The 24,925-nt window shown below is 41.2% G+C and overlaps 1 protein-coding gene across 2 annotated transcripts in view; it reads right to left on the bottom strand.

Moving 5' to 3' along the window:
- itpr2 (inositol 1,4,5-trisphosphate receptor, type 2) overlaps positions 1 to 24,925 on the bottom strand; it is a 68,711-nt gene that overhangs the window by 15,888 nt on the left and 27,898 nt on the right. For both annotated transcript variants that reach the window (XM_023269953.3, XM_023269954.3), the window contains exons 34-48: positions 24,640 to 24,760; positions 24,184 to 24,365; positions 23,162 to 23,304; positions 22,511 to 22,619; positions 9,628 to 9,748; positions 9,146 to 9,333; positions 8,884 to 9,064; positions 7,952 to 8,205; positions 7,678 to 7,878; positions 6,392 to 6,502; positions 5,935 to 6,030; positions 5,729 to 5,848; positions 4,390 to 4,518; positions 1,926 to 2,118; positions 1,625 to 1,750 (exon numbers count right to left, since the gene is read on the bottom strand). In XM_023269953.3, the coding sequence (XP_023125721.2) occupies positions 1,625 to 1,750; positions 1,926 to 2,118; positions 4,390 to 4,518; positions 5,729 to 5,848; positions 5,935 to 6,030; positions 6,392 to 6,502; positions 7,678 to 7,878; positions 7,952 to 8,205; positions 8,884 to 9,064; positions 9,146 to 9,333; positions 9,628 to 9,748; positions 22,511 to 22,619; positions 23,162 to 23,304; positions 24,184 to 24,365; positions 24,640 to 24,760 (2,275 nt within the window). The remainder of the gene's footprint in view (positions 1 to 1,624; positions 1,751 to 1,925; positions 2,119 to 4,389; positions 4,519 to 5,728; positions 5,849 to 5,934; positions 6,031 to 6,391; positions 6,503 to 7,677; positions 7,879 to 7,951; positions 8,206 to 8,883; positions 9,065 to 9,145; positions 9,334 to 9,627; positions 9,749 to 22,510; positions 22,620 to 23,161; positions 23,305 to 24,183; positions 24,366 to 24,639; positions 24,761 to 24,925) is intronic.

Below are 24,925 nucleotides of genomic sequence, written 5' to 3'. Positions count from 1 at the left end.
CTGAAAAGCATAATCAGAGAGTACACGCTGTGAAAAATCTTAAAGGGCATGATAAGAAGCCAAAAGTGACCCCTGTGCTGACAAAAACAGTAGTGCAAGAGGCCAGAAAACAATGCAAGGATCACTACCAAGACCTTACTGAAGAATCTGAGCAATTCTGGTAGAAATACATCAAATAGACAGTTGAGTGGACACTGCAAAAAAGACTGATCTCCATGAAAGCTGATCAAGGAGATCTCCACATTTCTAAGAAATGAGGACAAAAACACAGCTAGCCTTTGCAAAATTACTTTAGACAAAGAAGACAAATTTTGTTTATTACTCTGCTAAGGAATGCGGCGGAGTTATGTGACGATCGGCGTATGTTTGTCCATCTGTGAATCTGTGAATCCGTCTGTCTGTGCACAACATTACTCAAAAACAGATTTGGATGAAATTTTCAGAGAAGGTCAGAAATAACACAAGGACCATCTGATGTGATTTTGGCAACGATGCGGCTTATAGTCTGGATCCAAGGATTTGTTAAAGATTTCTGTATCATTGCAAGATAGCGGCACGGCGTCACTGTAACTATGACAACGAGTGAACGCCACGTCAGCTGACGATCACATGATTGCGATCCTACGACAAATCCAGCAGGACTTACCCGTCTGAAATCATATGAGGAACAATTGATTAAATTGTGGGGGTGTTTCTGAGTCCCATCAATTCCCGCCGCCCGCTACACATTTAGGTCATGCCATTCGGTATCCGTACATAACGTACACATGTAGAACACACACCTGTGATCAGCACAAGGTCATTTTTTATTAAAGATTTCATCTGTTGGAAATGATACAAAGCCTGAGCAGTCTTGGCAGAGTACTGCACTCTGAGTACTTTTCTTGTTAATTCTGTAGTTGCATGAGATGAAAATGTTGTTTGGAGACAGGAATGTGGCTTTCATTTGGTGAAAGACAGGAGAGACATTCAACCTCAAAAATCTCCTCCTTATGGTCAAGCATAGTGCTAGGAATGTAATGCTTCGGGGTGTGAGTGGGCTAGGCAACGTTGTGCACAGCATCAAGAAAAAAAGAAAAAAAACATTTGGAATCTGGAGGAAGACTTGTCCTTGGACAGCATTGGACACTCCAACGAGACAGTAATGTGAAAGATAGAGCCAAAGTGGTCAAGACACTGGGAAAAGAAACCAGTATCAGTATTTTGGAGCGACCCAGCCAGAATCTGAATTTTACTGAGAAATGGCAGGACCTGTGTAGAAATGGTGAAGTGGTACTGTTAGTGAGGAGTGTAAACCAGCGTTTAACTGAAATTAAGTGGTGAATTTCCTCAGGTGAGTTTATGTGAGTTTTTTACAGCACCAGAAGCTGTCCATATTATGACCTACAACACCTTATATACAATGAAAAAGAAGCCGAATATTGTTTTTTATATTGTACATTACGGTAGATTACAAAAAACATATAAGTTTTCATGTAGCTCAATGATAAAATGTCTAATTTCCTGGCTCACATGCTGCTTTTTGCTGACCACGATCTTAACCCATCTGACCATTTATCAGGCTGAAATAAGAAAAGCAATTAGAGATCGCAGATGAGCAGGTAAAAAATCCAAAAACTGTCACCTTCATCTCCGTCGTCTCCAAATGGATAGAAAACAGCCACAGCGATGTTGAGCAGACAGGCCAGGTAGAAGGAGATGCTTCCCCAGAGAGAGATGTGGCGTGAGAACCAGAACAGAGCCTTATTTCCTGTGCAAACAAATCAGCGTTACGTCACAAGCAGCCACACACACAAGTTGAGCTCACACAACATGGTTTGCAGGTCCTTCGTTTCACTCTGGAAATCACATTAGCAGACATCAGCCTGCCTCTGTTGCCACCGTCATTATTTTCCAAGCCGAGGAATGAAAGTGTGAAGACTCACTGCGGATCTTCTTCTGCCACCTCATTTCGTTGTAGAGGTTGTCAAACTGCTGGAAGAAGTCGTTGACCTTGCTGCCTTGGTCGTCCCGCTCGGTCGTGGTGAACACACGAGTTTTGGACTCCTCAGTGAGATACTCGCAGATATTCGGGACTGGAAACACTATCTGTTCCATGGTACGGTCGTGACGTACGATCTGACAACAAATATTCCTCATTACAGGTTGAGTTTTTTATGGCTGGAGAGGAGCTGGTTTAAGCCCCTGAAGCCCTAGCAGATTCTGGGTGGTTTTACTCACCGTGGGCTAATTTTTTTTATTGCTATATCAAGTCATGCTCCTTTAACAACTGTGGCTAGCAGTAGATTGAACTCAAATGTTTTTTTTTTTTTGTGAGTATCGCAAAACTACACTGCGTGCACAATTATTAGGCAAGTGAGTATTTTAACCTTATCTTCATTTTCATGCATATTTTCTAACTACAAGCTATATAAACTTGAATGCTAATTGGTTTTAAGCATTATATGTATTTTTGTAATGAGGGAGGGTGTGGCCTAAGGTGATCAACACCCTATATCAAGGTGTGCATAATTAGTAGACAGCTTCTTTACCTAAGACAAAATGGGCCCAAAAAGAAATTTAACAGACTCTGAAAAGTCAAAGATTGTAAAAGGCCTTTCAGAGGGATGCAGGTATCTTGACGTAGCTAAGCTATTGGGACGTGATCACCAAACAAGTCAGCGTTTTGTTGCAAATAGTCAACAGGGTCGCAAGAAAAAAAGATGCAAAGTAACTGCTAAAGGATTGAGAAGTACTAAACGTGAAGCTACCAGGAACTCATTAACCTCCAGTGCTGCCATATTCCAGAAATGCAACCTACATGGAGTGTCCAGAAGTAAAACTAAAATGTCAACACTGGGCCAAGAGACTTCTGAAGACAGATTTTTCTAAAGTTTTACGGATGGATGAAATGAGAGTGACTCTTGACAGACCAGATGGATGGATGGATGGATGGATGGATCACTACTGGGCACAGAGCTCCACAGCTGGAGGTGGGGTTCTGGTATGGGCTGCTATTATTAAGGATAAGCTAGTTGGACCTTTTCCGGTTGAAGATGGACCTAAAATCAACTCCCAAACCTACTGCCAGTTTTTAGAAGATACTTTCTTCATTCAAGAAGGCCATGATGTTTATGTTGGACAATGCTTCATCACATGCATCTAAATCCTCCACTGTGTGGCAAAGACCTTAAAGATGACAGAACAATGACATCCTCACCCATCTAAATCCTACAGAGAATTTCAGGCCCTTCTTTAATGTGATATTTACAGTGAGGGAAGACAATACACCTCTTTGAACAGCATTTGGGAGGCTGCGGTTGCTGCTGCAGGAAAAGCTGATCATCAACAGACCAAGAAACTAACAGACTCCATGACTGGAAGGCTCATGACAGTTACTGAACAGAAGGATGGCTATGTTGGTCACTGAATATTTGCTGAAATGTTGAAAGTGTTTATTTGTAAATTTAGAGTACTTGTTCTTCTTACTATAAAATGAAAATGAGAAAAGGATAAATGATTCTTAAACGTTTTTCATTTAGTTGCATAATAATTCTGCACACTAATAATTGGATATTGATTGTGCACACATAGATATTCTCCTGAGAAAGCCAAAACTTACTTTTTTCTTTGTTAAATTCTCGGGTTTGAGGTTTATTAACATTTTTGGATTGACTGAGAGCACTGTATTACTTCAAAAATAAAATCAGTCCTTGGTAATACAACTTGCTTAATAACTGTGCATGCAGTGTATAATGCCATTTACAAAAAATGTAAAGACTTGGAAACGACACATGTAGCAATAACGCCCACAGGTGTTCCCAGTATTGGGAAAAAATGGTGGCTGCACATAATGTAGGCATTTAATGTTTTAGATTTTTAATTTGCTTCCATATTTGTCTAGTATCTGCTCTGTATAAACACAGCTGGCAGTTCAGTCCAACAGTCTCAGAATTCTTGCCACATAACAGTCGGTCACAGCTGAAACAGTCTTGGCTCATCAGTTGAGGAGAGAAGCACTTTTTTTTGTCTTGTTAGAGCAAAGAGCCTCTTTTTTTTTTTTTTTTAAGCAATTTTTAAAATGAAATATGTATAATAAAGCAATTTTGGTGAAATATTACACCTCAATGAGGCATGTAGAATAAAGTGATTTTAATGAAATATCACAATTTTAAGCTTGGATTTGTTCACGTTTCCCAACTAAATCACCAATAATTAGTTCAAGGACCATTGGAAAGTTGAGAATTTGTCAATTTCTACATTTCCTGTTTATGATAAATAGTGTAATTTTGGTGATTTTTTTTAATAAAGACAACACGCCTGTCAAACTTGCCAGACGATTTCAGGTTCAAAGGGGTAAAAGTTACAGAGATTGTGAGGATAAATGGATTAAATGATGATGAGGTTTACCTCGATTTGAGCTGTGTGATTTGCGTAGTAACGAAGGGCGTCATCCTTCTCATTATCCGGGTCGCCTCCTGAACCTGGGGCCAAACCAGGCTTCAAGCTCTGCTGCAAGATCTTGTTGTGTCTGGCCAGCTAAAAATCAAAAAGAAAGCACCTTGTTTACTTCACTTATAAAACACAACATGAGGAAAAGACTTGGTTAATCCATGGACTATACTGCATTACATGGAGACAATTATGCAGTTTATATGTATGCCTTTCCTCCCAGTTCCAGCTCTGTAGTTCTTTTAGTTATATTGTAGGCTGGTACTAAGAAGGATTTTTTGGTTTTACTAGATTCTAGTCTGTCTCCTTTTTGTGTTTTGTTCTTCTTTTTTGTACATTTGACAGATGAAGTGACTTAACCTCCAACTAAAGTTAACAATTCAGAAGGCTCTTCTCTTTTCTTTTTCAACTGCTTCTGTTTGATTGCTCCAAGTTCACACTAAATGTGTTCCACAGCACAGAATGAAGAAAATTTTAACAAATCCTATGTGGCAATAAAGATGCTTGTAACAGTGCAACATAATGGAAACTCTGCTACGAAGTTGGCTTGTTTTTTAAACCTATATTTAACCTTTTCACTTATGTTTATTTAAATATATAACTGTAGAAAATGGGGACGCAAAGACATAGATGTATTATATAATTCTCCTTCTTTAATCCCCCGCAATCTACTGTTTATTTTATTAATTTACTTACTTATTATTTATTCATTATCAGTTGCCCTGAAGACAATAACATTACATAATATCTTGAAAAAGCTACTTGATAAGCTCAGATTGTGTGTCACCAATGTATAGTAGCATTTTTTATGACATTGGGTCAAACAGTCATGTCAAAACATAATAAAACCTGTCTTGTAATGGTGAAACTAGTCTGGTAGGTGGACAAAAATACCCCGTCTGACACTTGGCTCCTAAAGAGGAAGTGAAAAGCAGCTCGACTTCTCTCTCCAACTGTTAGACGAGACACGAGATGAACACAAACATTCGTAAAACATCTATTTTCTAAAGAGCTCAATGTCGATACTTTGGATGAAGCAAAGCAAAGCACATTTGTTTAGTAGTGCAGTGTTTACCTGGCTCAGTGAAAACACCTAAAGCCCACCTGTCTGTAGATTCAGTGTTACATCATGAAAACTAATTTTAGAAATCTGTCAGAGCCCTCCATCCACAGAGGAACAGTCTTCCATCATTTAACACTTCTGCAGTGCATGGCCTCGAGGTCGGCAGAAGGTCAGACAGACACAGGAAACAGATTTAAGGCGTCTGTCGCAGTGGAATACAGGCTTTTGTGTTACCTGGTGGGCCAGGATGTAAATGTTGTGTCCGACGTCTCTGGGTTTGATCAGGTCCCCAGCGCTGTCTTCATCCTCCTCATTCTCCAGGCCCTGGGCGTACGCTTCCTTCATTACATCCACCTGAAGCACAAAAGTCATGAAATGCAGCACACTTTACACAGGACCTACCTATGTACAGCAGTCTGTAAATGTTAACACACACTTACTAGTTCGATGGGTCTCATCTTGTAGAGAATCTTCTCTGCGTTCTCGCTGTCATGGCGGCTCTCCATGATAGCCAATAGGAGCTTGGAGGCATTGTTCTGAAACACAAGGCACAACATAACCTTTTGCATACTTATTGACTTGAAACTGAAGAGCTGAGCACTTTAGGAATCAATGACTCGACAGGTTGAAAGACTAAACCACATAAGGGGCAGCCGGTGAACACAGAAAACCTCAACAGAGAAATATAGCTCCATTTATTTATTCAAACTGTGCAATTGCCACATTGCTCTTTAAAACATTGCAGAATTGCTAAAATTGCTTCCAGTTATCTTGCACTCAGTCTCCAGCATTACAGACAATGATTCTCTCCAGCAGATTATAAGCACTGCTATAATAATGTCTGTGCGTCATAGCGAGAGGATTCTCTGGGCTTTCTGAGAGACGCCTGCTGCTCACCTTGAGCTCCAGCACCAGGTCCAGCCGATGCTTCCCCAGGGGGTTGATGGAGTTGACAATCAGTGCTATAATAATGTCAATGCCATTTGACTCATGCTTGGCTATACAGGTCTGGAAAAGAACAGGAGATGTAGTTAGTGAGGAGAAAAAAAGTTGGAATTAATTCATCAGTAGAAAAGGTTGTGCTTAATATGTCTTGCATACAAAGAGCAAAAATGGTGCAAGAAAGAAGAATTTAATCACAAACATTATTATTGTTGTACTCTTTATTGAAGACTTGTGAAGACAAAGGGAAAAACTGGCTGTATTACTAGCATATACTGTATTTTAAATGCAAGTAAAGACCTGATTTAACCCTCTGAATATCAAAACCCTGCCAGTGTGTCTGAAAGTCACCAAAATTATACAATTTATCAAAACCAGAAACCGTAAAAACAGAGAATTTTAACTTTCTGATGAAGTACCTTGAAATACTTGTCTGTGAAGCACAGTTCATTCACCAAATCTCAAGTTAGAGATAAAGTCTTTATTCTAAATGTCCCATTTATTTATTTAGATAAATAAACAGTTTCTTCTAATCTGATTCTCAAAAAACTAAAATTTCTGCTTTCTTTAGTACAACTGAAAAGTGGCCTGGCTACAACAAACAGTGACGTGACAAAAATTAAGGGACTTTTTGACACAACTCGGCTGAACTGCAGGCTGTTTACACACAGAGCAGTGAGGACACAAGTATGAAAACAAATAAAAATATAGGTGGTTAAATGTCTCTAATATGCAGAATCACTATTTATTTTTGCAGTATTTGGGAACACATGCAGAGTCTTGGGAAAATGTTGCGCAACCAGTTTTTTTCCATATTTGTAAAACACATAATCAAAGAAATTCAACTTCATTTTTTTTCTTTTTTAATGATTTATGGCATTAAGAGTTACTGCTACTGGACAAAAGACATTTTTGAGTTTTGTCTACTTTTGGCCATCAATGTGTTGTGAAAATGTGACAAGAGCAAATAAAATCCCAGAAACTGATTGGTGTTCAGAGGATTAAATGACTTGTATCACAACATACGTGATTGCTCACTATTTATTTCTGCTGAGTTTAAACAACTGACAACTCAGCTAATGAACGCAATACTTTACACAATGGGCATTGATGATGGACATCAGATTGGTGGTACGCACCAATATAGAACAATATATCAACAAATACAGTCACTTATATCCTGCTATTGATATTAAATATGCTAACCTGAGCGTCTACATTCTAACCCCTCGTCCTCTTACCTGGTTTTCATGGCAGGGTCCCTGGCAGTACTCTGTGATGGTTTCCAGGGTTTGTCGGACCAGATCTACATTACTCTCATTTATATAAAGTCCCAGCAGCCCTAAGCCTCCAGTGGTGCTCCCGCATATGCAGTCCAAGAACTGAAGAGTCTCACACACCAGATTGTAGTTTGTCTTGTTGTTCTGGTTGCGCAGAAAGTTCTGGAGCAGAGAAACAGGAGTCAGTCAGCGGTCAGTTTAACATTGCTTCATGATTCTTGAAGTGTTTCAGTACCTGCAGGTCCGAATTGTGGTTCTCGCAGAGCAGCTGTAGGTAACGGAGGATCGGTTTCATGATGGTGATGGCTGGGCTCATCTGAGTTTCTTCTAAAGCCTCCTCAGCCCCGATGATCTCACTGTTCTGGCCCAGGCCTTCCAGGTCGGGGTCCAGCTCCTTTCTGAAGGCGCAGAAGGCCTTAGAGGTCACTGAGGAGGCCTCCTTCAGCTGTCCTCGCATGTCCTCCCTCATATGAAGCCCTGAGTCTTTTCCTATACAGTAGCATGCAGGCAGACAAAATAATACAGATGAACCTGTTCACTGGACTTGAGCATTATAGACAGGTTAAAAACAATGAAAATCAGAGACCACCTTTGACACTTCACCCACTACTGAGTGGGGTTCTGCAGCATGAAAGCACCCAATCTTGACACAATGGCCTTTTGACAGACTTGTGATGTGGGCCATCACATGGCTTTCTGACATGTGACTACAGGAACCGGGAAGAACAGTCTGCACAGAGGTCGGCATCATTTAGGATTTTGGAGATTGAGCTGAACCTCAGCACCTCACATACTGTAAAAGCACTGAGGTTTCCAGTCAGGACTGGGTTTGTACCTGTTCACTCCTTCCTTGTCTGTTTCTATGGATATATCTGACTGTGCTCAGGACATGACCTGCATGACTCAGTGTGTCACTTTTAAATGCTCGTCTCTAAAAAAAACGTCTGACATTATTAGCAAGTTGATTCACTTCAAATGAACTTTACTTACTTACTTTCAGCTCCGTTTTGGCATTTTGACACAGCAGCTTGCTGCATGCTCCAGACAGCCGAGGTAACAAATGTGTTCTGGCCACACTTGGGAGTTAAGCCAAGCGGCCATATGTGTGTGTGTGTGTTAAATAGATAAAGTGCAGAAAGGTTATAATACATCATTACTGAACTGCACCTTTCTTGAACCTGATGCTACTGACGTCACCGTCATCGTCTCTTTTCCTGCAGCTGAGCTCAAACATGTTGACAGACACAGTGGCTCGAATCTCTTGCTGGGCCAAACGCATGCGATCGTAGAAGACCTTGAAGAACCTCTCAGACTTCTTCTGCTTGTACAGTTGGCTGTAGAACGAGTTCTGGATGGGAGGGAGAGAAGCGATGAGTTTAAATCTCCAAAATGTGGAGGAAAATACAGCATTAGCGACTGTGTAGCTCACCTGTATCTGTGTGTTTCCACCTTGGAGAAGTGCGATACCCAGAAGGATGCTTTCCTCAAACACTCGGTCATTCTTGGTGTTGACAATGAGGTCGATTACCAGCTCCGATGTCCCAACGTTGTCCAACAGACACTGGATCTCCACCACACTGCTGCCTAGTTTGTCAGAGTCCAGCATTTGAGAACCTCCTGCAATGTTTTTAAAATAAATATTCATAAAAAATGCCCTCTGACCAAAAACAGCTACACACATTATTGATTTTTTTAATATAATCTACTATATTCCACAACTGTCTGGACTTAATACTTGAGTAGATTTATGTGGTGCTTTGGGACTCGCTTTAGCTAGACTCAAAGCCTGCCAGCGATTGTCAAAAAGCACATCTCCTAAGAAGCGTGGTGCTGTCATGTTAGGTACTGTTGTTTCCTCTGCAGTCAGTGGTTATTGCAGAGTCTACTGGGTTTATTTGGGGCTCTCAGTACCTCCGGATGACGGCTTGACAAAGCCGCCAGATGAGCTGCTTCCACTCCCAAGTTCTGACTTGGAAAGAAGCTTTTGATTTCCAAAGTAGCGTGTGAGGAGAATCTTTCTTAACTCGTTTCCCTGTGGAGACAGAAATCATAATGTTAAATCCATATCACAGTCTGACAGATACGAGCCTTAAACTAGGAAAATTCACATTTTAGCACATTTTAGAAAAGCTGCATTTTTGTGAGCAATAACCGTGAAAGTGATATCAAAACGAAGGACAAATGTTACCAAATGTTCCATCCAGAGAACATCCTCGTGTATTCACTGGCATGAAATCCACCCAATCATCCCTAAGAGGGTTCAGCAGATTTCATCTCATTTCACCTAATAGGAGTGATCGCCATCATCCCATGATACATTTCAGTCCTGATGGGAGCGATGGCTTGCAGGATGCCAATGCTCTTATCAACAAAGAAATTGGAGCTTGAGAGAGGGTGACAGTAACGCTGTTGTCCAATAACTTGATCTTAACTGAGAATTTATGAGCGATTCTCAGAAGGGAACCAAGTGTTTTGAGACTAACCATCATAAACGATTAGAGAGGTTATATTTAGATTTTTATGATTAGAAAATCATCTACACTGCTGTTTTCTTTATCTATTCTTAACAGACCTTGAATGTTGGTATCAATGTAAACTTTTGAGATCAAAAAGTTTTCCTTGTCTTATTTAACTTTACAAGAACACTCTTTGATGCTAAAATGCCACTTTCAGTCCCCACATACACACCAACACTGAAGTTAAAATGAGGAAGGCCATATAGAATCACATACAGAGTCATTTTTGTGTGAAAATGGTTGCCGTTCAAGCAGGAAATCATCCATATCACATATATGTTGCCTCTAGCAACAACGTTTATTTCAAGACTGCATTCATTGTCTTTGTATCTCTAATAAGCATCTCTCTTCTCCTCCTCTGACATTTGACGCAGATGAGCAGAAATGAGATGAAAAGATTCATGGAGATAATCTCCCTACAGCGGTTGTCTAACCTGAGTGGAAGTGATTGACAGGTGGATGACATTGTAATGTGCTCATCAGCACTCATTGTTGTTGTGCAACAGGGGGAGCCATGGATGGATGGATGGATGGATGGATGGATGGATGGATGGATGGATGGATGGCATATAGAAGTCATGTGAACATTCAGGGTGGTCAGCATTAGTTTCTATGGCAACCTAACAAGTCAAAACAGCCTTGTTTTGATGAAACTTCACTGCCGTTATTGATCAGCAGACTGGATGGATGGCTGAAGGGACAAACAGATTGATAGAAGGGTGGAACTAAAAATGAATGGATTTGAAGGAGCCACCTGTAGTTTCCATGGAAACATGTTAGTAGGCCATGCATCTCCCTTGAGATACAGGTGACCGTCATAACAGCCTCTGAACATACTACCGCTTGGCAGTAAATACAGTTTAGATGACGCTTATGCAGGCTGTGAGACTGTGCGGAGGTGCTGGTCCAACCTGATGGTAATATTTGAAGCTGCAGTTTGTGATGTTGCAAAATTTACAGCTGAAAATATCAGTCAATTAATCAACTGCCTAAGTGATTCATCTTTTAATCAGTTAGTTGTTTATCAGGTGAAAACATCAAAAACACACAAAAGAGGACCATAGGACCATCAATTAATTATTTCTTGGCTTTAGCTGTTAATTAGGAACTTGTGATGGGCCTTTTCTACAAAATTTAAGATCAAAACAAAAACTTATTGGTCACTTTAAACATTAATAAATACAATAATATACTATATGTTTTGAGATTTACTCTTGATTATATTTTACAATTTTATTGTGACTGTCGCACCTCCACTAAAGCTGAGACATACCGCTAATTGCTATTCAGTTTTGTCTGACTCATTTGCGGAGCTGCTGTCTTTGTACAATTTGTCATTTATAGTGGTGGCTTTCCTGTAGTAAACTACACTTAGAAAAACTGCAACATGGGACAGAGAAAAGTACCTGAAACTGAATTATCAAAGAGAAAAAATGATCACTGGTGGTGCCATATATACATATTTTTTCAAATGCTTCAAACTGTAAAATTGTTAAAAAAAAAAAAAAAAAAAAAAAGAGATCAGACAAATCAAGCACCTCCTCGCCTCTACATGACAGCCGACCAGGTAGAGTCCGGCTGAAAATCCTCAAACTAAGCGCATCGAAGAGCAAAAATGTGGAGGAGCACGTGTAGTTGATGCTCCCTGTGTCAGTAAACACTCCATCTCATCTGCAGTCAGCAGAGACACTTGTCTGCCTGCACTGTCTGGCTGAGCCGTCTCACAGACACACATAAACACACTTCTTGAACTGAAGGTGAAGATCCATTGAGCCAGCTTCTCTCATTTCCACACAGACACACTCTCGGTGCAGCTACGAACTCAGCACTGCGCTCCATAAGGCAACATGTCCCCTATGCACCCTCTCTGACTGATTGGAGATTGAATGATGTTTGACTTAACATTTCCCCTTTTTCTGACAGAGGACGTGCTGGTTTTGCTACTCTCAAATCCCAGTGAAAGAAACGTCTCCAGCAGGGGGAAGTTGAAAAGGGGTGAGTGGGGGAGTGACAGGGTTTTTTTTCCTCTCTTGTTCGCCTCCCTTTTGGGTGATGCAGTCTGCTGGCTAAGTCTGCAGAGAGAGAGACAGAGAGGAGAGGCAGGATGGCGGTAGAGGAGTCAGCCCAGCCTGACTCATCTGCTTGCTGCTGCATTGACGAGAAAAACTCCAGTCAGGTGATGTAAGAGCCACAGGAAAAAAGACAGATAGAAATAGAGGTAGAACAACTGACAGAAGTGAGAGGAAGGAGGGAGGGCGGCAGGAGGAGGAGAGGAACAAACAAAACCTAGCGAGGAGCAGACAGTGGTGGTGTTTTAAAATGTGCACCGGCACGCCACACTGCGGCTCTGGTGTCCAAGCTGGGGATGAGCTGCCGATCCCTACCTCCGGCATCCAGCACCCCCTTTTCTATCCTCCCCTCCCTCTCCCAGACCTCTCGCAGTTCTGCTGCCTGCAGAAGATCTCTCTGACTCCGGCGAGGAGCACGGATAATAAAAAGACAAAGGCGCTGCATGCCCCGCACTTCTTTAGGTGGTCTGAAGCCTCGACGCAGGCAGCGGAGGGCAGTAGCTGTAACTCAGGACAGAAAGTGACAGGAATGAGACGGAGAGCTTCCAGCTGCTCAGGTCATTTAAGGTTGACTGTGGCAACTGAGGCCACAAAGGAGGACAATGTTCCCCAAACAAGGCTGAGATAGGAGAGGTGGGTTGAGGGGCTAATAGTTTTCTTTTCTGTGTTACTTTCTCCCACAACAGAGGACTGGGTTTATCTTTTGTAAACAGTCGGGATCAAGCACACCGTGGTACAGCAGTTTCCTCACAGGCCATGTGAGTCCAACAACTTCACCGTCACAGAGGAACATTCACTCCCTGCAGAAACTTCGGTCAGGACACAGTCTCAAATTGAAACTCTGCGTTCTATTGCTGCTGTCATTAGGGCATGATACTAAAACTCAGACTGAAATTCAATCTGATCATGCACAATATAAAAGTGTGAGCTGAATGTCATCCAATGAAAACTTCAATTGTCTTTAAATGAGATTGGAACAGGAAGGAAAATGAAAAGTTGGATCCTTCTGTATTATCATACATATCCATAAATATGTTTCGTAAGGTTTCCTGATCAAGGGGCTGACTCCATGAATAGAATAAAAAAAAAAAAAAAAATACATATACAGTCACATTATCCTACAGTTGCAGAACAAACACAACGGGAACATTGAAAGGCTGCGACTTAAAGAGATACAGGCAAGTCTATAAGTACCAGTGGTGATACTGAGATCATGTCATCTGTATTTCTTTTTTTATTCCTTGAATTTGTTGACTCATGATCTCAGCATTTCCATAGATATAGGGTGACTAAACACGGCTTTGAGTTAGCATTATAAGTGGTGACTGCCGATTACAGGGTGAGTTACTGTAAAAGCATTTGATTGCCAGGCTGTGCTAACTCATGTTAGGCAACGCTAAATCAAGCTACCGTTCCCTCTGTAGGATATGAGACGTTTACATGGAGCTCTGCAGCTCTGTATGCAGGGCCAAAGGTCTGCAAACGTGCATCTGGTGAAATCCTGCAGAGACACGAGCATCACGTGCTGCCATGTCCAGCGTTTTCATGCTGCGATTCCACAGCACATGAAACGGTTTTACCCAACAAACAAGCACATGAGCAAAACAAATTAAGCCCACATGTGAGAGCAATTGGTGAGACCAGTTCAGGGAAATACAAGACCAGCAGTGTAAACAAGTATTCAGCAAACGGCCTGCTAGGAGAAGGCCTGGCTGTTAACTGGAGGATTCACTGTGGAGGTGTTATGTGTTATTCACTAACATTATTAAGCACTAATTGTGTTTATTAAAAAGGCTATGACGCTGAAGAGAGATTCGTTGGCAAGCAAGCTTGTCTGTTTTGTCTGCAACCGAACTCTGCAGAGCAACATGTAAACACTTTATATGAAGCAGACACAATACGGGAAACATTTTAATATAATAGAAATCGTTTTTTTCCCAAGGTTTAGTTTTTAACAATGTGAGTGTTGAGGCATGATGGCTGCTGACGTTGGCCTCAAGTCCAGTCACTGAAATATCTCACTGGAAGTTAACATTCTGCTTTTTGCTGCTGTCATGTTTTTACTCAGTGAGCTAATTTTTTTACTGCAATATTAAGTCCTGCACCTCTATGGAACCAGCACAACCAAGGCTAGAAGTAAAGAGAACTCAAAAATGTACTCTGTGCTACCACTACATGTGCTAGGCTTAGCCTGATACAACTTAAAGTACTGCACAGGGCTCATCTCTCCAAATCTAGGCTTTCAGTTATATATTCACGTTTCAGACATCTGTAGCAGGTGCCACAATACTCCCTGCAATCTCAGCCATATGTTCTTCCTATGTCCAGAGTTACATGGCTATTGGAATGGATACTTCAAAACTTTATCCACACTGCTTGGTTTAAATGTGCAACCATGTTCTCATGTTGCCATCTTTGGTGTCCCTGCTGAAACAGTTCTAAATGCTCTAAATGCGAAGCAGAAACAAATAATTGCATTTACATCTCTTATAGCTCGACATACTATACTGTTACGTTGGAACTCTCCTAAGAGTCCGTCCTTTTCCCAGCGGCTTAGAGAGGTCATGTTTTTTCTTAAATTGGAGAAAATAAAGTACACTATCAGGGGCTCCAGGGGGGAATTTTTTCATACATGGCAACCCTTTATATTCCATTTTAATGCCACACACCGCTTACCTTCCGACTAATCAGAGCACTACCAGAGTAGATAGTTTAGGTTTCATCCTATATCTAATGGAATCTACCGTTTCACAGTGAGGCACAGAGAGTGTGTGTGTCTGTTCGGGTTTTGGGTTTAGGTGGGTGCTTCCAGGGCTTATATATACTGATTATTGTTTTGTGTATGCCTAGATGTCATACCCCACTGTTCTGAATAAAAGTTTAAAAAAAAGAATACAAATAAAAAAACAACAATAAAGAAGGTAAAAAAAAGTACTCTGTGCAAGTTCTAACAGCATAAATTATTTTTAAAAACAAAAAAAATGAATGTTACAATTCTTTAATTATTTATTTTTACATTTTTTTTTGAAAAACCTGCAATAAGCATGTGCAACATTTGTAAGAGTTCGCAGGTGTTTCTAATGCTGCTGATAGATTTTTTTTTTTTTTGCTTCTTACAGTTTTAATTTGTTTCCATACTTCTCTTCTATCTGCTCTGCATAAACACGGCCAGCAGTTCAGCCAAAAAGTCCCTGAATTTTTGTCACAACTGTTGGTTGCAGCTGAGTCACTAATGGTTTGACATATTTTCTAAGAAACGCACATTTTGGGGGGTTTCAACAGAGTCTGATTGTGCAAACAGTCTATTTTTGGCTGTTTTTTAAAAATGTAAACCTGTTATATTTCCTGATGGAGCCTCACATCACAGGTGAGTAGTTCAGGGACCGTCAGAAAGTTGATAATCTAATGATTCTTTCTGTTTTTACAGGTTCTGACTCATTTCTCATCTATCATGTCTCAACCTCAATGTTATCAAAACAAAAGGTGTGTTTTTCTCCAAAACAAAGCAATCTGTCCGTGCTGACATTTTAATTAGCACTGAAAAAATGGAAATTGTGAGTGAGTTTAAATATCTCGGTGTGATGCTTGATTCAAATCTAAATTTTAAGTCACACATCAAAAACCTGGTAAAAAACCATATAATATAATCTGGTAAACCTTCAGCACATTGGAGGCTGTCCATCTATGGATACAGCAAAGACCTTCATGCACGCTATGATCCTGTCCCACATGTCGTATTCAATCACATGTTGGGAACAAGCTGGGCAGGCAGTCATCAAACCGCTGGAGTCTCTTTACAAACAAACTGAAAATCCTGGACAAAAAAAATCAATGCAATACCACCATTTCAGGATTTTAGACAAGCATCATCTTCTGAGCTTTGAAAGTTTTAAGTTATTTTCAAATATGTGTCTTGTTTTTAAAATTTTAAATGGTCTGGCCCCTCCTCCGCTGCGGCAGTTTATTCAGCATCGCTCGGCACAATCCATAAAATCCACGAGGATACCTTCCACCAGTGACTGTTCAATAGCTTTTCGACGCACCACCTTTGGGCAGTCAGCTTTTTCTGGAAAAGCTGCGACTCAGTGGAACGCCCTGCCTGATGACATTATGAACTGTGTTTCTATCGGCAGTTTTAAAAACAAACTGAAAAACCTACTTAAGACAATTGAATTTCCCTTCAGGGATTAATAAAGTTATTGTATTGTATTAAGGACACTCACAACTGCAACCACTAATGTCCTTTTTAATTTGTATTTGTGTGTGTGTGTGTGTGTGTGTGTGTCCGTGTGTGCTATTCAGAGTGTGTGCATTGTTTTGTTTCACTGTGTCATGTATTTTATAGTCCAGCTTTTTTTTTGACACTTTAGTAACGTGATGTTTTCATTGTGACCTGCCAAGGGACTGCAGATGTAAATTAGTTCAAAACTAACTCCGGTGCAATACATCAAATGGAAACATTTATGTTTAATATTAATACATGGTCCGTTTTTAAATAAACTGATTAATAATAATACTAATTTCTGGTGTAATTTGGGCGATTTTTTCCTTTAGAGATAACATGACTTAAACCTGCCAACAGGTTTTGGGTTCAGGGGGTTAAATGAATCTTAACTTAATTTGTACAAAGGCTCATGGTCCCCAGAGAGGCCATCTGACTTTGGTGATCCCCTGACTTTTTATGAAGCACTACTGACTGATCACAATCTTCACCTATTCTCTGAGGTATCTCAACATCTACTAGATGAATTGTTAAAAACAAAATTGCACAGATATTTATGGTTCTCAGTGGATGAACAGTATTGTTGCCACCATGAGGCTGGTATTTATAGTTGTGAGTGATAGAAAATGTTAGATGGGTCAATATATAATTGCGGGACTTTTTGTAACATACTTGACATTTTTGCTCTTTTCAGGCCTGAAAATCAACATGGCTGCCTATAACCAAACACCACATGGCACTTTTACAGAAAGATTCTTCTAAATATTATATATACAATTGAGTAAAATTGAAATTGAAAGTTCTTCATAAAGATATTATAGTAAACCTGTTGACTACTTTATATTAAATAACTCAGAAAGCCTTGGAGTCTGGCCAGTCTTTTCTTCAGGAGGAAATGACATCATGTGGAGCAGGTCATGTGATCTGGAATTACCACACTTCCTGGAGAGGTGTTTTTGTAATGAGGAACTTAGTTGGAAGTGATTTCTCAAACACTGATACTTGTTATTTTCCATGTAAAATTTGATATATTGCCAAAAAAAAGAAATATCTGTCATGATTATCTCAACTTAATAAAAAGAACACAATCAAAACTATTTTTTGACTAAGCTCATTTTATTATTATTTAGCCAATTAGAAAGTGGTTGTTATTAAATTGGGATTGTTATTCAGTTGACATTTTAGTGATATCCAGTCATTTTTTTTTATTAATAAATGATTGTTTCCATAATAATTATGGAAAATGTAAAGACATGATCATAATGAACATAAAAACCATTAGTTTTTGTACTTTTAATAAAAACGTGTGCAAGATATATCCCATGGACATCAAAAGTCCCTCAATTGTATATTGACCCAGATGGATTACCATAAAATTTGGTCAAGATATTCAAAAGATGAACAGCTAGTAATGCTGATGATCCCCTGCCTTTCAATTTTTGAGATTCTGTGAAAATCATTGCTGAAATAAAAAAATATGGTTTATGACAAAACGGAGCATTTTTCGTGCTAATTAGCAAGTGTTAGCATGCCAACATGCTAAACCGACTATCAACATGTTCTGCTCAATGGTTATTTTTGACCCTTTACTTTAGAGAGTTTGTGGAGGAACAGTTAATGCAGTTTTATAGCTTTAACAAATGTGTGACCTCTATTTTCACGAGTCCCCATAACATAAAGGAAGAGTCGTTGTCTGCAAAACAGTTTCCACACCGAGACTCACATGACTGAAAGACAGGATGTTCAACATCACTACCTGAAGCTCAGTTAAAATACAGTCTCACCGAAAATAAATCAAAAGTCACTGCAGGACTATGGGATGTTATTCTAAAGTGTTTCAGTTATTGTGTCCACCAGCTGTGTGCATTTGTCAAATTGTAAGCTGGAAGCAATCAGTCCGAACACAAATTGCAATTCATATCATTCATCCTCTCGCCTGTCATGTGCCTCCCTGAGCACAAACACTCCAACTCACACGCAATCAGATTCAAATAACACACTATGAACTGTGTCGAAACACTGTTCGCTGTGACAATTCATCCATTCATCGTGGCCTTCAGATGCATGAAACTCAAGACCTCACGATTTGTCCAAAGGGAAATTCAAGAAAGCTTTTTATTTCAAGATACTAATCGCTCTTTTCTTATCAAAGACAATAAATCTTGTAACGCTCCAAATGCACTTGGTTATTTGAGTGGATTCAAGGTAACTGGTATTGATTTGTCTTAGTAAGGTATTCAGTCTGTTTCTCAGCTGAACCTGACGGGAAAGAAATCTGCCTAATGCATGTAATTGTCCAGCTTTAAGCATCTTAACCTTGAATTCGGACAAGTTGCTGCTGAAACAAAGCTACACATGCTTCAATCTCAGCAATCGGTTACTAGTTTTAACGTTCTGTCAGTCTCAAGAAAACTCAACAAGTCAATATTTGTTTACCCCATTGGCGGATTTGTTTAACCTCAAGCAACTTTCACCAGAACACAGAATATTTTGTGTTGTTTTCAAGAAGGGGAGTTTGTTTTTTTTTGTTGTTTTTTTACAAGATGTCCTCTGCTGCTTGGAGTTTATAGAGTTCAGCAGGCACCGTGCTCCAGGTCTGAAGGCATTTCTTCACAGGGGTTACACAGACGTCCTGTGCCCACTCACGTCCAGACCAGACAAACAACATGTGCTAATCCCTCATTGCCATGGAAACCAAAGCATAACGCTCAGACACACGGACACCCCACTGATGGATGGAGGGATGTGAGGGCAAGAAAGGAGAACCTCACCTGAAGAACACACTAAACATGCAAACTGTTTGTGTTTTTTGGGGAAAAAGTTCAGAAACTTTACAGATAATTTGGGATTTTGGTGCAATATTCCCAACTTTCCCACTCATGCTGAGTCAAGTCAGCCAGAGGTCAAACTGAACAAGGTGCCTAAGAGCTCTGGACCTAAAAACCTGAGAGCCACGGACCTCCACCATGACTCCCACTGTAGACAGAGTAACAGGGAAAAGCCTGCAGGATGAGCTCACACGGGGACAGCCAGCATGGCACTGCATGCCTGGGAGAAAGAGTGTGTGTGTGTGTGTGTGTGTGTGTGTGTGTGTGTGTGTGTGTGTGTGTGCGAGGCTCTCCGTCTACATGTGTGCGTGTCATGCGCTTAGCATCCAGAGGGTGGTAATCTGTAAATCTGCTTTGCCTTGGGCAGGTGGTGTGAAACTTGGCGAGCAAGAAAGAAAAAAGGGGAGAGACAGACGGACAGAAAGACAGACAGCGTGTGAATGACAGGGATGAGTGTGAAAGAGAGGGAGGAAAAAAAAGAAACCGTGTGAGAGCGGTTTATATTACATAACTGGCTTTTTCAGCCCTCTGTGAACGAGGAGACATGTACGTACATATGACAGCACATTACATACATGGGCACACGTGTGTTCCAGAGAAAGAACACACAAAACACAGACATTAGAGCATTCAATCCAACTTGCTGTCAGTTGCAATTGTGTTCAAGGATAAGGATGTTTTTATGTTTTGTTACTGTCAACAAATCCCATGAAAGCACTAAAACCAACAGTGAACTGATCCTATTAACAGGTATTGTCTGTGAGGCCAAAGCCGTGTATATCTTCCTCTGTAAACAGATCTCTATTGTTGTCCAAAAAAAGCACCTAAATGAGCCCGACTGCTGAACTGGCTGACACAGTCCTTCATTACAAAGAGCACAGGCACTGTGGTTCGTTTTAAGTCAATCTTACATAAACAGCCATCCTGCTGCTGGAAAACGATCGCTGGAATCATCTGTAGTTTGAGTGATGTTAAAAAACTGCCCAGTGGTTATTCAAACACACTTCACTTGTTATCAAAACTGCTACTTGTGACCCATCTTCAGACAGTCATGTTCAGTAGCGACAAACTAGATTTGCAGCTAAGCAGCTACACATTGTTTGTTCTAGGCCTTCCAGGGATTTACTTGAAAGAAAAAGAAAAATATAGAGTAATGCCACCTGAAACCGAGACTAAGTTTACAATAATGAAATTTTCTGCAACTTCTTCAGATCTTCAGAACCAACAAAGCAGCCCATAACTGACAGCCAAAACCAGTGAAGTGCAGCACCAAGAGCCCAGCACCACCTCTGTACTGTGACTGCAGATCTCGCCCTCGCTGCCCAACCAGCGCTCCCAGCGAGATCTGGGCGAACCACGGCGCGAGGCCTGGGTGGGACGAGAGGGCAGCGAGACAGAGAATGTAACTTGGGCGGGCAGACAGAATGCGATATAGACTGAGACAAAGGAGGAAGAGGGAGGCAGCGAGCGTACAGAAGAGTGAGAGTAAAGGAGGGAGGGAGGGAGGAGGGAGAACGTGATAGTCCACGTGACGCTGGCTCAGCCACTGCAGGCTGTTACGTAAGCGCACCCCCTGCCCTGTCTCCTCATGGACTGAGCAGACTCTGCTTCTCTCCAATCCCTCACCCTGCAGCCGCTGCCCACTTTTTTTTTCCCTTCCACTCACATGGCTCCTCACATGGCTGCCTCCCTCTCCCTCAATGACTCTCCCTCCATCTCTTTCTCTCACTCTCCTCCACCCACTCATTGCAGCCCAGGGGAGCCACCAACCTCTGCTGCCTGTGCTGTCACTCTGTCTCTCTCCCTCTGTTTTTGTCTGTCTGCCTCTCCCTCTCTCATTATTTCCATCAATCGTTTTCTTCCCTCTCTCTCTCTCTCTCTCTCGTGCAGTGAGGCTGCAGCTCCACACTCAGGGCTACAGGGAAATGACAAAAGAGAGGCCACAAATACATGCTTGAGCACACTCATGCACACCTACACAAACTGACATTTCACATATCGTTACCGCACTGTCTGGCTTCTCGAATGCGCCACGCTGCTTTTAAAAAGTGACTGTTTCTGGGTTTTTTTCTCCCATTTTGAATTCCTCTGATCTCCTTCCACACAACTGTTGAATCATTTGCCTTTCGAAAGAGAGAAAAAAAAACACCTTGGCTGACTTACACAAGATGCAAACACAACTAGGGAAAACAAAACTCTGACTCCTCAAGCAGCTGTATGAGACGCTGGTTGCCGTGCACTATATTGAGAGAGGCAGTCTTGATTGTATTACTAATGCAATTACACTGAAAGAGAGGGCAAAGGCAAGTACCTGTGCAGAGATTCTATTTTAATAAGTCGTACTCTGGTGCAACAAAAGCAGCCTTATAGTAGGATGACACTGTGAGACAAGAATAATCATATCTGCATGAAATCCCACATAGTCAGAGGACAGCAACAGATGCTTTCAAGGTGATTAGTACAATAAACTGGGTTTCAAGTGATGCAAAACAACAGATATCTCTTCGGGGCGTTGTTGTCTTTTTCTTTTGTGCAAACTGATTGAAGTCTCGACCGGAGCAGCACATTCTATGTGAATTTCACAGCGACACTTCCTCTCACCACACAGCAGGTTCAAACTCTCCTAAAACCTCCCAAAGGTGATAACAAACCTGACTTTTTGTGCTCCCGCCTTCACCTCACATGCATCCTTCTCCTTAAGCCTCCTTTAACAAACTCTTGTCAGTCACTTTTAGGCCTCTGGCAGAGTCGGGGTGCAGCAGGACATGGACTCCTGTACCCCCCACTCGCTGCAGTATTGATTTGTTTGTTCAGTGCTTGCCCCCTCCTCCTCCTTCCCTAACTTCCTCACTCCTATTCTCCCTCTCAGTGTGAGTGTGTCCTCAAGTGCCTCCCTGCCTTACGTAACACCGAGAGCCCCACAGCATACTGATGAAGGGGAGTCTGGGCTCCGGGCCGACAGACCTGGGAGAAAACAAGGACTACGCTGCACTGCTGGTAGGAGTACAGCACCGCTGGCACATGAAGACAAGCATAAATCCACAGCAAACTTTGAGATATTTTCACCTCGTTAAAGTGATTTGAATACAACAGTATGAGACGATAAAACCATTTCTTGTCAAATTTTACCTCTAAACTGGAAAAAAACGAAGCACTCACAGATTCCTGAAAGCACTCCTTCTTGTCCAGCATCTCTCTGAGTGTCTGCAGGATCTTGATGCACAGCTTTTCCTCTTTGTCCATGAGCTTCTTGGTGTGTTTGATTAGTCTGGCAGAGTGACAAGAGAGGTGACGTATCACTTACAGATGTTTGCTGCTAATGCAGTGCCGGGATGACAAAACAAAGCCGTGCTTTATTGACCACCAGAGGTAAAATCTCCTTTTCTGTTCCCTCACAGATTTCTGACAGGAGCAGCAAAGTAACTGCAGCCCTGGAGGCTTGATGTTGTATCAATACTTTCATAAAATACTTACATTTATAATACAGGTAAGTGTTTTTCCAGAGTCTTTCCATCTACTGAGTAACAGTATTAATACTTTACAGGAGATAGCGTGGGTTATACTTTTTCACCCCCATAAAAATACTTGTATTTTTGACATGCCAGCCTTTACCTCAGCACATATTGAATATCCTCAAAAAATAACAGCAACTTCTGTTTAAAATCCTAACTTATCTAACCCCCAACCACAACATTCACCATGCTGCTAGTCCTCCCTGTAGCCACACTGGCTCTTTAAAAAGTGGCCTCCAGGCCTTCAGAATGAGAGATGTGTTCTTTGTTCTATATACAGTTATAGACAGATACTTACTTGGACATGAAAGCTCCGCTCTCACAGCGTAAGCGAGCAGCCTCTGGAAATAGCAGCTCAGGGCTGTGAAGAACATCCACCAGCACAGAGAATTCTGCTTGAACCTTCGGACTGAACTGCTCCTCCAGACAGGACACAACCCCCTGAACATCACAGACACACAAAGCAAATGCTGTGTGAGGACTGATGAACATACATAAAGCTGTCATGAAGCCGTCATCTTGAATCTCCCGTTCATGTAGTTTCAAGACAAGCTAGTCTCAGTTGCTCAGCCCACTGCCTTTTTCCGTCTAAACTGAAATATCTCAATAAATTTTGGCAGGCTTGCCATCAATTTTTATGCAGGTATTCATGCTGTCCTAGAGATAAATTGCAATAAATGTGATCATGCCTTAATTCTTTATGTAGCACCATCAAGTCAAATTTCAATTTTTTTCCTTTTGATGAAAATCAGCTTTTTTTTTTAACCTTGTTAATATGTGACTCACTGATACCACAAGGTGAGGGGTGGGGGGCAACAACTGTAGTTTACCAATGACTGCCTCAAAAAGTGGATTCATACAGCCGGGATTTCATATGTCACAAACCTAATGAGGCAATGGTGGGGCTTTTCGTATCATTATTCTTCTACAGAACTGGTTTCTGAGGTGAACATGTATGGTTGAATTACTCCAGAATGACAACTTGCCGCTGTATATTGTAGAGTAGCTTTACAGCGTTTGAGCAAAATCATTAGTGAGCATTTGAGTTACAATGTACAACGGAGGGCTGGGTGAAGAAAGAGGCCGAGATGTCATAGTTTCACATTAAACCATTTCTAGGTCAGAATGAATTATCTCAATGGAAAAAATCTGAATAGGAAAATGTGATAAACAGAGATGAGCTTTAAGGAGTTTCAACAATGACTGAGAGGGATGGAGAGCATTTTAGCAATTACCCTCAAACCACTGCAGCGTGTAGCAGCAATGTCTGAGATGCTACCGTGCTAAATGCTATGCTGTAGTGAATTCGAGAAAGTGCACCTGCAGCTTCTCAATGATGTTCTTGTAGTCGGGGCCACCCAGCGGCTCCTTGCGAGGTCGTGTCCGAGCTGAGGTCCTCCAGTCTTTGGCTGCTCGCTGCACCATGTGGCTGTGGACCTTCAGAGACAAAGTGTTCACCTGACTGTCCAGGTCGACTGGGATGGCTATGGCCCGGGCCTTAGCTGGGGAAAGAACATGGAGAGTTAGATGTCGCTGTGAGGTAATTTCCTATGTAACACAGACATCTCAACCCCAACTGATCCAGTAGAGCTTCTCAGTGGTCAACAGCAGAGTGAAGATCATCAGTTTCTGAATACAAACCATTAAAAGACAGCACTTAACTGAATATATACTGGCACACATTTGGCACAATCAATATGTACTTACAAAGTAATTCACACGTATTTAAAAGACTCTGTCTTCATTAAGGCTGGACAGCAGAGTAGGAGGACTCACCCACATCAGCCAGTGTTTTAATACAGCTTTCAATATTAGCTTTCTGAGCCGAGATGATCCAGGTGCAGTTGTAGATCCTGAAAGCCGACTGGAGCAGCTTGATGAAGACAGACTGGTTTGTCTGTAGAAAGAGAAGGGAGAGAGCAGGGGGGTCAATATATAATTGAGAGACTGTTGAAGTCCATGGGATATATCTCGCATACATTTTAATTAAAGTAAAACAAAATGTTTTTTATGTTCATTATGATCATGTCTTTACAAATTCCATAGTTATTTATTATGGAAA

This window comes from Amphiprion ocellaris, chromosome 3 (assembly GCF_022539595.1).
Source record: "Amphiprion ocellaris isolate individual 3 ecotype Okinawa chromosome 3, ASM2253959v1, whole genome shotgun sequence".
Classification (NCBI taxonomy): Eukaryota; Metazoa; Chordata; class Actinopteri; family Pomacentridae; genus Amphiprion; species Amphiprion ocellaris.
This window is presented reverse-complemented; position numbering and strand designations above follow the sequence as displayed.